Source organism: Hemicordylus capensis, chromosome 4, assembly GCF_027244095.1.
Source record: "Hemicordylus capensis ecotype Gifberg chromosome 4, rHemCap1.1.pri, whole genome shotgun sequence".
In the NCBI taxonomy this organism is placed as follows: Eukaryota; Metazoa; Chordata; class Lepidosauria; order Squamata; family Cordylidae; genus Hemicordylus; species Hemicordylus capensis.
The window spans coordinates 222,377,709-222,390,326 of NC_069660.1; the positions used below are offsets into that span (position 1 = coordinate 222,377,709).

Genomic DNA, 12,618 nt, shown 5'->3' on the forward strand with positions numbered 1-12,618 from the left:
GAGTTACACATAGTGTTTCGGCTTGCAAATTTATACAGCACATGCTGTATGTAGCTAACATTAAAAAAATTAATGTTTAGTGCTTAGAAATTTCTTATTTGGAATGAGGCCTAGATAAGCAATGCAGTTATTTTAATGGTACTTAATCCTGGTTTCACCTTAAGTGTCGCAGCGAGAAAACGCTTGACTAACAAGCAGAAGCTTGCCAGTTTGAATCCCCGCTGGTACTATATCGGGCAGCAGCAATATAGGAAGATGCTGAAAAGCATCATCTCATACTGAGCGGGAGGAAGCAATGGTAAACCCCTCCTGTATTCTACCAAAGAAAATCACAGGGCTCTGTGGGCGGCTGAAGTTGAAATTGACTTAATACTGGTTTTAAGTATTGAGTTAGGAGTAGTCATAGTTCCTAATGGGGGTAGGGGTGGGTGTTCCACTGAATTAATTCTTGACTATATGAGATTCAGAGTAGGCTGCCACCATCCACTTTATTTTAATGTGAAATAAACCACTCTCTCCATATAAAAGATTCCTGGGGGGTAGAGCGGCAAAACCCTCCCTATTATTATTATTATTTCTTGTTTACACAGTCAGACAGGTGTTATTGACTGGTTTGTTTTAGCCAGACATCGAGTCCTTCCCAAGGACCTGGGATGGCTGCATTTTATTGTCAACTGTTATAGATATTGTCGCAGAACATAGGCTGTTCCCAGTAAAGCTGCTTTTTGTAATTGGTTGATGGTGATTTCTGTGGCCCCTATGGTGTTGAGGTGCTCTTCAAGGTCTTTTGGAACTGCACCCAGGGCGCCAATTACCACTGGGATTATTTTGGTCTTTTTCTGCCACAACCTTTCAATTTCAATTTGTAGATCTTTGTATTTGGTGATTTTTTCTATTTCTTTTTTTCTTCTATTCTGCTATCCCCTGGTATTGCTATGTCGATTATTTTGACTTGTTTTTCTTTCTTCTCGACTACAGTTATATCTGGTGTATTGTGTGGCAGATGTTTGTCTGTTAATAAATAATAATAATATCATCATCATCATCATCTCGATTTCTATACCACCCTTCCCAAAATGGCTCAGGGCGCTTTACACAGAGAAATAATAAACAAACTTCAGTCCCCAGAAGGGGCTGAGCATTCCTATGCCTCCAGAGGTGTGTGACTAAGGCAGACCCAAAACGAAGAGGGGCACACTTCACCAAAAAGGGTTTATTAGATTAAAAGACAGACAAGTGTGCATAGGAACTGTCTCTTCATAAAGCAGATTTTATGAATCTGCTTTATTCATAAAATAAATATGAATAATTTATTGCAGTTTTCATTAACCAGGCAACTCAGATTGAAGCAATATGATAAAGGAAAATAACTTTCCTCATGCATCTAACTGAACTGGTCCCTATCTTATTACTCACAGGCAGGGATCTTCCTACTGTCTCCAGCCTCTAGGCTATGGCTTCCAATTTCCCCAGCAGCTTCTCAGCCAGCTGTTTTCGCAGGGTACTCTTGGGACAGGACCAGTATTCCCTCTAACAAGAATTCCCAGATCTTGACTACAACTCCCAGAATCCCCAGCCAAAGGCCACTGCAGCTGGAGATCCTGGGAGCTGTAGTGAACAACATCTGGGAATCCCTGTTAAAGCGAACACTGGACAGGACAGACAAAAGCAAAGCTTTCTCTTCTGCTGGTGGCGGTGAGTGTAGTTTCCGCCCAGCCCTCTGGACTGGTCCTTCTGTTTCGATTTTCCTAGGCTTTCCCCATTATTAGGAAAGCCCCCGCCGCCCCACCGCACTTAGTTGGTCTAAGTGAGGCCTAGTGCTCCCTCAAATCCTGCCAATCACTCCAAGAGTACATCCAAATCACCATATATGCAGACATCACATCACGGTTAAGGGCAGCATGAAGTTGCGTGTGTAAGCGGAGGTGGGTAAAGAGAAAGCATGGTCTAGCAGTCTGTTCCAAATTCTTGAACCACAGATAATAATCACCTAACATTATGTCTGCACTGATCCTGAATGTGGCAGTACATGGGAGTTTCATGCAACATATCCAACAATGCAAGATGACTCTGGAAGGCTCCCTTTTGCAAGCTAAAACTAACATCCTCAGAAATAGGTACTTATCACTGTACATGATTAGAATTGTGAAAGAATAGAATTGAAGTTAAGTAGACCACCTCAATTGGACTGCATATCTTTAACGTAGCAGTAATAGCATAAACACTGGATTTATTGCTGTTCAAAACTGACAGCTATCAACTTTCTTAACTACATTCAAGGCTCTAGGCACACAAACTACACTTGTTCATGTGCTGTTCAATAAACAGCATTGCTTCCAAGCCAAATAATTCCCAGTAGACAAGTATAAAACAAAAAGTAACATTTCACATAACCAATTGTTCTCCAACATCACAGGAAGTCAGAGTCATGCTGTCCCCATAACTTCTAGGGGGTAATTTAACTATTCCCCCCCAGGAGCATAGGGTGACAGCTTAAGCTAGTGGTGCACCAGAATTTTTTTCTTGCTCAAAAGCAATAATTTTGCAGAGTTCCACACACTTGGTACCTGCAATTCCTTGTTTTCAAGTTGAGAACTTTGATGATCTGATGATGCATCATTTTCAGTATAGGGACTTATTTTGCTCTTTCTTTCTTTTTCTTTTTCTAAAGACAGCTAAACTTCACAATCTTTTTGAAGCAATTGCTTCACTATCTTGTCCTAACTCTGTCCCTCAACTATGAGGGACCTGAATGAAAAATACATAAAAATGTGCTTTAAAGTGTTTGAGACCAGGTTTCAAAATGGCTATCTGAAACACATGAAAGACACCAGATCATGTTCCAAGACCAATTTCTGTCATTCTGCTTTAAACCGGTTTCCAGCATAGCAACATGCCACAAACAAGTGGCTAATTAATGGTATGAGGATGACACTGGAGGGAAGAAGGCCAGTAAGACATTATTCACTCCCTGCCTGTCTAGAATCCTCTTTTCTTTGGGTCCTGCTGATACCACCTCCTCAATAACACCCTAAAGACCCAAGCAAGGAGGATCTAGGTATCTCAGGGTTTGTTAATTAGGAATCAGCAGCCTCCAGCACTCCCACCTACAGAGATGGGAAGACATATTGCAATTCAAAGGGATGTTGGCTATCAGAGAAAACTGCATAACCCAAAAAGAATGTGGGAGGAACAACTCCTTTCAGAGCATTCAAACACACTAACTACACAGTCAAATCAAAAATAAAATACTTTAATACTGTCATCCCTCGCCAACCGCAAGGGTTCCGTTCTAGCAAAATCTCGCCACTGGCAAATTTGTGGTTGGTGAGGCATTAAAGTCTATGAGAAACAGGGGGTTAGGGGGACTACAGTCGCAAAAAGACAGAAGGGGGGGGAATGCTAAAAAATCCCCAAAAATCCCTTAAAATTGTCCAGAGTTATCAAGAGGAGTGAACAGATTGAACCCCTGGACATTTTTTAACCCTTCAAAATTGCTAAAAGTTACTTTTGAACCCCACCCCCCACATTGGTAAAAATCTTTTTAAATTGTGAGCAGTAAGCAGGGTCAGCAAGAGGAATGAGCGGAATGACCCTCTGAACCCGCCTAAATCACAACCCTCCCCGCAAAAGCACAAAAAAGATCTCACTGAACCACAGATATTCGGGTCGCAGTTGGTGAGACCAGTCAGAATTTCCCAGTTGCGGATATTCAAAACCATGATAGGGAAAACCATGATTGGTGAGGGATGACCGTACAAGCTTAGGAATAAGGATCAGGGTAAAGGGGAAAAACAGACCAGGCATATCAGGAAATAAAAATTTGCAAATTAGCTTCTTGCCATGCAGGCCTAACTTGCAAGAATAATCTGTCTTGTGCAGTGATGGGCTCTTTTTTGCTAGACTGCTTTATGCAGAGACAAGTGAATTTTGGCCCGTTGAATAACGGGCGCTAGTAACGGCGCTCCTGGCCCCCCGCCGCCATTCCCCCTCCCTCCGCCGTTCCCCCCCTACCTTTAAGGGCCAAATCGGCCCAGGCACTTGCCCCCGCCAGGCCGGGGAGACGGAGACCGGGGGCGGAGCGGAGGCCATGTAACCTTAAAAAAAAATTTACTCCCGCGGCCACTGCCGCCGACCGCCCACCCTCCCTCCCAGCTGCCGAGTCCCCCTTACCCTGGCCGACTGCTGTCGGCCGAAGACAGCCCTTAATTTAAGAGGAAGAGAGGAGCTCGCAAGCAGAGCTCCTCTCTGTGCAAAGCCTCTTGCCGAACTGCCGCTTTGGGCGCAAGGGACGCAAGCGCCCAAAGCGGCAGTTCGGTAAGAGGCTTTGCACAGAGAGGAGCTCTGCTTGCGAGCTCCTCTCTGCCTCTTAAATTAAGGGCTGTCTTCGGCCGACAGCAGTCGGCCAGGGTAAGGGGGACTCGGCAGCTGGGAGGGAGGGTGGGCGGTCGGCGGCAGTGGCCGCGGGAGTAAATTTTTTTTTAAGGTTACATGGCCTCCGCTCCGCCCCCGGCCTCCATCTATTTTGGCCGAGGCGGCGGCTCTGCCGCCGCCTCGGTCACTTTCCCGCCGCCTCCTCTCCAGCTTCTTCGGGGAGGCCGCTTCTGGCTGCCCAAGATGGCTGCCGGGTGCCGGCGAGCATGTCTCCCTTGCCCTGTTCTGCACCTGCGCTTCGCGCAGGCGCAGAACAGGGCAGGGAGGCACGGACACATGCTTGGTGTCCGTCCATGGACAGACACCAAGCGTTTTATTAGAGAGGATGGGTTCTCCTTTGTTAGATATTTCAGAAGCTGAATAAACACCTATCATGATAGCAGTTCCCTGCTCTGAGCAGGGGATTGCACTAGAAGATTTTCAAAGTACCTTCTATACTCAAACATTCCACAATTCTATCTTAGGGAGTGTTGAAAGATCTTCACTGACTTTGTTTGTTTCTGGTTACAAACTGAAGTTGTAATTTTGACCTATTAAGCCAGAGCTTGCTTTGGACTGGGGTTTCTAACCGAGAGTCTTCTGCAAATTAATTTGTAAGGTAATCTTTGAAGCCTTATTCTGCATTCGGCCTCCCCCTTTTGGAAGTTAGTGGGTTTCTGCTGGACAGAGTCTTTTGTGGAATATCCCTCTCCACAAAGGTATACTAGGCATCTTAGTTAACAGGTTTTAGGGGCCAGGTAAACTTTATTTTAGACTTAAAGACCCTTGAGACAGTCAAATATACTATGAGACTATGCACACACACACACACACACAAAAAACCAGGCTAAGGGAGCCCAGCCCGGTTCTGCACACGCATGTAGACCACTGGGATCGAGCCTAATCCCGGCGGTAAACCCACCTACGAAGCTACCCTTCAAAACAGCCCACCCAGGGATGGCAGAATGCTTGTCTGCAGGGAGGTACGGTCTTTAGAGCTTCCTCCCCACAAACCAGGTAGCCCTTTCTCACTGCTCATTAGAAAGGGCTCCATGTCTGCCACTTTTGTTTTTTGTTTTTAAATTGAGATTATGTTTTAGTTTATTCTCAGCATTGGTTTTATGACTTTATTTAAACTGCCTTGGGCATTTATTTAAATAGCAAATTGGGATAAAGTCTGATCCACGTATGCCAGGAAAATATCAGCTGTTCATGGAGAGAAGACTAATCCAGAAAAGGACCTCTACATGAACAAAGAGGCGTAGCTTGTTGCTGCATGCAAATGCAATGCACTGCAGGTCACTATTGGACCTTTACATCAATTGCGAACTATTCGAAATCTGAATGCATGTCCTAGACTACTTCATGCAACATGCCTTTGCACACAGTTCTCTCTGGACCAAGTCCAGAGTTAATGATGAATACAGCTATTTTGAAAGCCATCTCTACAGATGGATCCAATATGTATTCCGATATTAAGATACATTCTGATTCCAATACTACATTTTATTTATTGATTGATTTCTATGTAAACCGCTTTGAGAACTTTTGTTGAGAAGTGGTATATATATGTATTCGTCGTAAAACAAGTTCATAAGATAAACATTTTATTCCAATGCTGATATACAGATTTAACCTCTAATTATAAATGACACTTGTCACTTTTCTTTTTGTTTGGGTATAAACAAAGTGAGAACTATTCAAGCAACTATAGCTGCAATCATTGTGTCCAAACCAAGTTGTGTAGGAACACAACTGTGTGCACATGAAGGGGAAGAGTGATTTTCAGTGATCTCTTCTCCCTCTGCAGTGATCTCTGCATGCCCCCCCCAACAAAAGTCTCCGAGATATGGAAATCACCATAAATCATCCCTCTCCTCCATGTGCAGAAGTGTTGCCTATGCAACTAGCCTTAAAAAAAAGATCTAGACAAGTCATTCTGAATTGATATATTAATACAGCTCAGGAAGAAGCGATAGGCTTACATAACAGTGTTCTTGAGTAACTTCAAACCTAAACGTAAGCAGTAGGGTCTAGAACATTTTGTGTTATTCCTTTTAATTTTTGTTCTTTGTATCAATTGTGTTGATTTTTATTGTATTTTATTCTTGTGAGCTGTCTTAAGCAGCAGTGTGCTGGAGGGATGAGCTCAAAATTTTTAAAATAAATAATAAATAAGTTTCAGAATCTCATCTGCCACTTCATTAACATGATGATCCATATCCAAAATTGCAGCTCTGCCTTATTAAGGTTATCCAACACTGAAATATTTACTTTTTAAGCAGCTTATAACTTTAAACGCAGGAATGTTTATCTGCCGGTTGCCTTCTGCACTCTTGAGGCAGGGTGTACTCAACACAAAGAGCAGATTTGTATCCCTCCCTTCTTCCAAATGCCTCAGGATGATGTGGTATACATTGCTCCCCCAACTAACTGGGCAAAGAGTAGTGGCTCTCCTGACATTCAGCAAGGGAAGAACAACTGGCTGTATTCATTCCCTGCACAGCATCCATCTACTGGCTGTTACTGGTGTCTACCTTGTGTTTCTCTTTAAATTATAAGCCCTTTGGTGGGAGGGAATTATCTTATTCTTTTTCTATCTAAACTACTTTGAGACTTTTCCCACTGAAAAGTGGCATATAAATAATATCATCATCATCATCATCATCATCATCCTGTAATATAAGTTAATCTGAGACACAGGATCACTAGTAAGCTTCATTTTTATTTATTTTCATCATATTTTTACACCGCCCAAAACAACTAGATCTTCCTAGCATAAGGACAACACCCTAGAAAGCCAGCGTGGTTATAGCTCATGCTCGGCGTAGAGACCTGTTAGTACTATTCTACAGTGTGTTATGTACATTGATAGCACTATTAACAATCATTATCAGGAGCAAGCAGTCCTCACTGGAGACTAGGATGAACATTGTAGTCCATTAGCCATCACATACTATAAACAAGTGATACCTGTCCGTTTTCACTGACAGACCAAAGAATTGCTCAAAATTATCTCCAAACATATGGCAGCAATCCTATGCATATATTATTTATCATATATCATCAGATATACACCTCTCTAGGCAGTGTACAATATTTCAACACATTATAAAAGTCACAGATTAAAATCAACAAAACTAAATATACCCAGAATACACTTATTTCTTCAGATCTTAGAATTCTAAAATGTTCAAAATCCCTTTTAGTACTCCCTGCCCATTGCTCACTAGGACTCTAGTGACATCAGAACAACCTTCTCAACTGCAGCCAGTGGTGTTATGAAACGCCTGCCTGTCAAGGCCTACTGCGATATTTGAGCAGGTCACCCAACGACATCAAAAGAACTGTGGCAGGGGCAGAGCCACCACTGGGCAAACAGGTTCAAAGAACCCAGGCCGCCGCCAATCAGAGGCCGCACCTCGTGGCCCGGACACGCCCCCCGCATCTGACATCAGACGCAGGGGGCATTATTTAGCTCCCAAATGGCGCTGCACGACCCCATTTGGAAATGAGATCGGCCCACGCTGCACTGGCAACAAGGGCTAGAGCAACTCTCCCTGCTTTTCAAGGTCTGCACTGCATTGGCAGTGTGGTCAGAATGGCTCTCCATGCCAAAGGCAGGGAGAGTCGCTCTGGCCCACACTGCCCAACGCAGTGTGGGCCCATCTCCCTTCAAAACGGGGCCACATGGCCCCGTTTGTGAGGGAGACCACGCCCCACATCATATGTGGGGGCGGGGCCAGGGGACAATGGCGGCAGCCGAACACGGGCCACCACCAGCCGCGCTCCACGCCTGAACTGTAATAAGCAGTTACCACAGGTCATTATAAGAATAAATGTGTTAGTGGAGAACATGAGAATGTAAATATATCCATATACTAACAGGTCCTTACAGTTCAATCTTATGCATGTTTACTTGGAAGCAAGTCTGGAAGTCTGCCACTCAGACAAATGTTGCATGTGCTGGAGGAAAACAAATATCTTTGTACACACAAACGGAAAGAGGCAATATTGGTCAATCTCCTACTCTTTTGCAGCCCTCTGTGCTCCTGAAAATATGTCCCTGACGGTCCTGCTTGCAACCACCAGCAACATACTTTTGGAAAGTACTAGAGGAAAAGGGAAATCAGCAAAAACATTTGCCCTTCCTCCATTACGTAAGCACAACATTTTTAGCATACACAACATTAGTTTGGATGTCAGCCGCTGTGTTCAATGAAGCAGACTCTGAGGAAAGTGTAAACAGCAATGCAATCTTAGTCAGATGTATCTGAGAAATAAGGGTAATTAAGTAAATTTTGTTTTAATTTATTTAATACATTTCTATACCATCCTTATTTTCAAGGCAATGGAAAAAATTCAAAATCTCAAAACAGAAGAGATTAAAACAGCAGGTTTTGAAAACCCTTTAAGCAGGTTTTATATTTAACAGTGTTAATATAGTACTTAAAAATCAAGACTTGAGAAAATAAGTGACTCCTGGTGCCAAGAACACATCAGAATAGGTGCCAGCCAGGCAGTCATCTAGGGAGAAAGTTGTATGCCACCTTGTAGGTAGTTTGTACAAAAAATTGGGTAAAAATATTTAAAATAAAACATTTATCTAAAACATTTTAAGTCCATCTTTCTCGTAGTATTCAAAGAAACTGCAGAATGGTTGCCTGCATTCATGTAAATTAGGCCTGTCTGCAATATCTTTGTCTCCTAATAAGATGGAAGACTGTATAAAACTGAATGAGATTCATTGCATTAGTATGGGTTCTAACAAAAAGTGTGGGGGGAGCATTTATTGGGGTATGATGAAGACTATAGTTTAGAAACTACCTGAGCTACCAAATTATGTTTCAGTATTCACTCTTGTCATTCTCTCTATACACAACTATGAAATCCCATGAAATTGATTGCCACATAATTTAGGACCAAGAAATGCAAGTACTTTTTCACACAACACATAATCAACTTGTGGAATTCTCCGCCACAAGATGTGGTGACAGCTAACAACCTGGATGGCTTTATGAGGAGTTTGGATAACTTCTTGGAGGGCGGGTCTATCAACGGCTACTAGTTGGAGGGCTATAGGCCACCTCCAGCCTCAAAGGCAGGATGCCTCCGAGTACCAGTTGCAGGGGAGTAACAGCAGGAGAGAGGGCATGCCCTCAACTCCTGCCTGTGGCTTCCAGCGGAACCTGGTGGGCCACTGTGTGAAACAGGATGCTGGACTAGATGGGCTTTGGGCCTGATCCAGCAGGGCTGTTCTTATGTAATTACCTAAACCAGCCTTCATCTTCAGGAAGATACTGGTCTATGAACAAGGCTCACGACCTGTTAACTTTGCTTTTCCTTTCGCTATCCCGATTTCCACCCCGACCCCACCTCTATTTTCATTCAGCTTCGGGCTCGTCGTCTATGTTCCTACCAAGACCGGCACCGTGCAGCGCAGACCTCACGCGCTGCTTAGGCTGCACGACTGCGCCCGTGTACGTAGGTCTCCGGCTACAACCGAGCGGGGCGGGGGGAGAGGGGGAGGAGGAGGAGGAGGAGCGGGGCTTAGGCTGTCACAGGCGCCGCCGCAGCGCGAGAGGGCGGGGAAAGGATGGCTCCGCGCGCGCTTCTTCCCTGCCTCCTCCTGCTCATTCTGCAGTGGCGAAGGGAAGAGTGGCTCGCACAGCACCTCGCGCTGCCGGGAGGCCCTCCTAAGTCGCCGGCCATGCACCCGAAGAGCCCAAGGAACCCGACTCCGCTCCCAGACACCCCGCCCGCGCCCCCAGCCCAACTCAGTGCCACCGCCTCCCACCCACGCCCGCGTTTCTTACCCGGGCGAGATAACCTGTCCACGATACGCGCAGAGCTCTCGCACCACCCCGGGCCGCTCCGCCTTCACTTTTCGTTCGGCGAGCCGCTGAGGGACAGTCTCAGTGGGCGAGGCGCCAGGCCGGGCTGGGACCTGGATAGGCGCGCAAACCGCCAACACCGACCCGATTTTCACGGCTGTCCCAGCCGTCACTTTCCACTCCAGGAGCCTCAGGGGCTGCGGGCCAGAAACCCGGATCTCCGTCACTTCGGACGCGTCGCCGTCCCCTCCTGAAACGGCGGCGGTTGCTCCGGGTTCCTCCATGGCCTCGGCTGCCGGGGCTCTGTCCCAGGCCGGGCCAGTCCTGGGGCAGGTCGCTATAGCAACAGTGGCGCCACCACCGGCTCACTGGTGAGAGCAAAACGTTCTCTTTCCCCCTCCCCCACCAACTACCACCTTCCAAAAAAAAACAACAACAAGAAGAAGTAGTCACGAGCAGCGCCGACTGAGCGCGAGGTCAAGGTCCGACTGCGCAGGCGTGAAACGCGTCCAGGCAGACTTAAAGAGACAGTCACAACTGGAGGAACTTCCAATCCGCCCAGTGGCAAGGGGCCAGGTAGCCTCTCAAGCGCTCCTGCAGCTCTGATGGGAGGGAGGGGGCAAATTTTAGCCACACCTCCCTCATTCCTTCCGTCTTCCCGCGCGCAGACCTTGCTGGCTACGCAATTATGCGCTCACTCACCCGCCCCTTCGCATAATATAAGAACCCATATTATTCACCGCAGAGTAGGGGATTATGGGATATAGATGCGGGTTGTGCAGTTTCCCTCATAGTGACTGCAATTCCCAGCATGCATTCTGTGGTGGTTTTGGGCATGCGCGGCAGTATGTGAGCCGATGACGAGAATAAATTTGTTTGGCATCTGATTTCCTGTTTAAAACCTTTATTGTTTGCTTGAGCGGCGGCAGTTGCAGCTGCTCATAGGAGACAAGATCGATTTCCAGCATTTCCTGGTTATGGTGATTAGGCAGGATATCTCCACCTAGCGAAAACAGAAAGACAAAATAATGTTCTACTAGCTGACCCTGCACAGAGCATCTGTGCGGTCGTCTGAGCCTGTGGCATTCCCCCATAAATCTCTCGCTCACTCGCGCTGCCCCCCACAACTCGCTCGCCGTACCCCACAATGCTCTCGCCGCCCCCCAGCACTGTCGCTCACTCGCGCTGCCCCCATGCTCTCACGTGCTCTTGCCACCTTCACTTGCTCTCGCTGCCCCCATTGCTTTTGCTCACTCTCGCCCCCCACAGGCTCTCGCTTGCTCTCGCTCGCTCTCTTGCTCTCACCACCCCAACGCTCTCGCTACCCGCAACATTCTCGCTTGCCCCCACAACACACACTTTCTCTCTCGCCACCCCTTCAATGCTCTCGCTTGCTCTCACCACCCCTGCAATGCTCTCACTCGCTCTCGCTGCCCCCACAACGCTCTCACTCGCTCTCGCTGCCCCCGCAATGCTCTCGCTCGCTCTCGCCACAATGCTCTCACCACCCCCACAACGCTCTCACTCGCTCTCGCTGCCCCCACAACGCTCTCGCCTCCCCCAGTGCTCACTCGCTCTCACCGCCCCCGCAATGCTCTTGCATGCTCTCACCGCCCCCGCAACGCTCTTGCTCGCTCTTGCTGCCCCCACAACGCTCTAGCCGCCCCACAATGCTCTTATTCGCTCTTGCCACCCCCGCAATACTTTCGCTCTCGCCACCCCTGCAAGGCTCTCGTGGTCCCAGCAACTCTCTTACTCTCTCTTGTGGCCCCCACAACACTCTCGCCCCCCCACAACACTCTTGCTCACTCTCCCCCCACCAATGCTCTCACTCACTCTCCCCACAGCTCCCCTCTCTACCTCTCTCTCTGTCCTCTGTCTTTCTATCTGTCTCACAGTCCTTGCTTCCCCCTGCCACTGCCAGAGACTGTCGCCCAGCTCCCTGCTCCCTGCCGCTTCACGGCACAGCTTGGCCAACCAGCTGCCGCCTGCAGTCCCCAGAGCCAACTGTCCAGCTCCTGAAGCCACCCCATCCTCCGATCTCCCTGCCGCTTCACAGCGCCCCTGAGCCAACTGTCAAACTGCTGTCCAGCCACCCTGCAAAATTCCCTGCTGCTCTGGAACTCTCTCCCCCTCTGTCAGCCAATCGCCTCCTTTCTGCCACGTCCCCATGCATGGCCCATCTTGGAGAATTAATAATATAGATTGTAAACACTGCATATTTTTACTTACTACTATTATTTATATATTTTTATTTATTTATTTATTTACACAGTCAGACAGATGTTATTGACTGGTTTGTTTTATCCAGACATCGAGTCCTTCCCAAGGACCTGGGATGGCTGAATTTTTTTATTATTATTATTATTAT

The 12,618-nt window shown here is 46.8% G+C and overlaps 1 protein-coding gene and 1 long non-coding RNA gene across 7 annotated transcripts in view; both read right to left on the reverse strand.

Moving 5' to 3' along the window:
• The window catches only part of CTDP1 (CTD phosphatase subunit 1), a 129,518-nt gene extending 118,578 nt beyond the window's left edge, over positions 1–10,940 (reverse strand). For 2 of the 6 annotated variants that reach the window (XM_053245849.1, XM_053245848.1), the window contains exon 1: positions 10,230–10,939. In XM_053245849.1, coding sequence (XP_053101824.1) covers positions 10,230–10,531 — 302 coding nt within the window. In that variant the 5' untranslated portion in view covers positions 10,532–10,939. Of the gene's footprint in view, positions 1–9,789; positions 9,833–10,229 lie in introns of those variants that run through there. The other 4 variants (XR_008306176.1, XM_053245845.1, XM_053245850.1 and 1 more) reach the window with 4 other exon arrangements.
• Positions 10,941–11,134: 194 nt separating this feature from the next.
• LOC128323125 (uncharacterized) lies at positions 11,135–12,351 on the reverse strand. Its single transcript, XR_008306177.1, has 2 exons — positions 12,108–12,351; positions 11,135–11,250 (listed from the first exon to the last, which is right to left on the reverse strand). It is a non-coding gene; the product is annotated as an uncharacterized LOC128323125 (long non-coding RNA).
• Between the last annotated feature and the right edge of the window lie 267 nt (positions 12,352–12,618).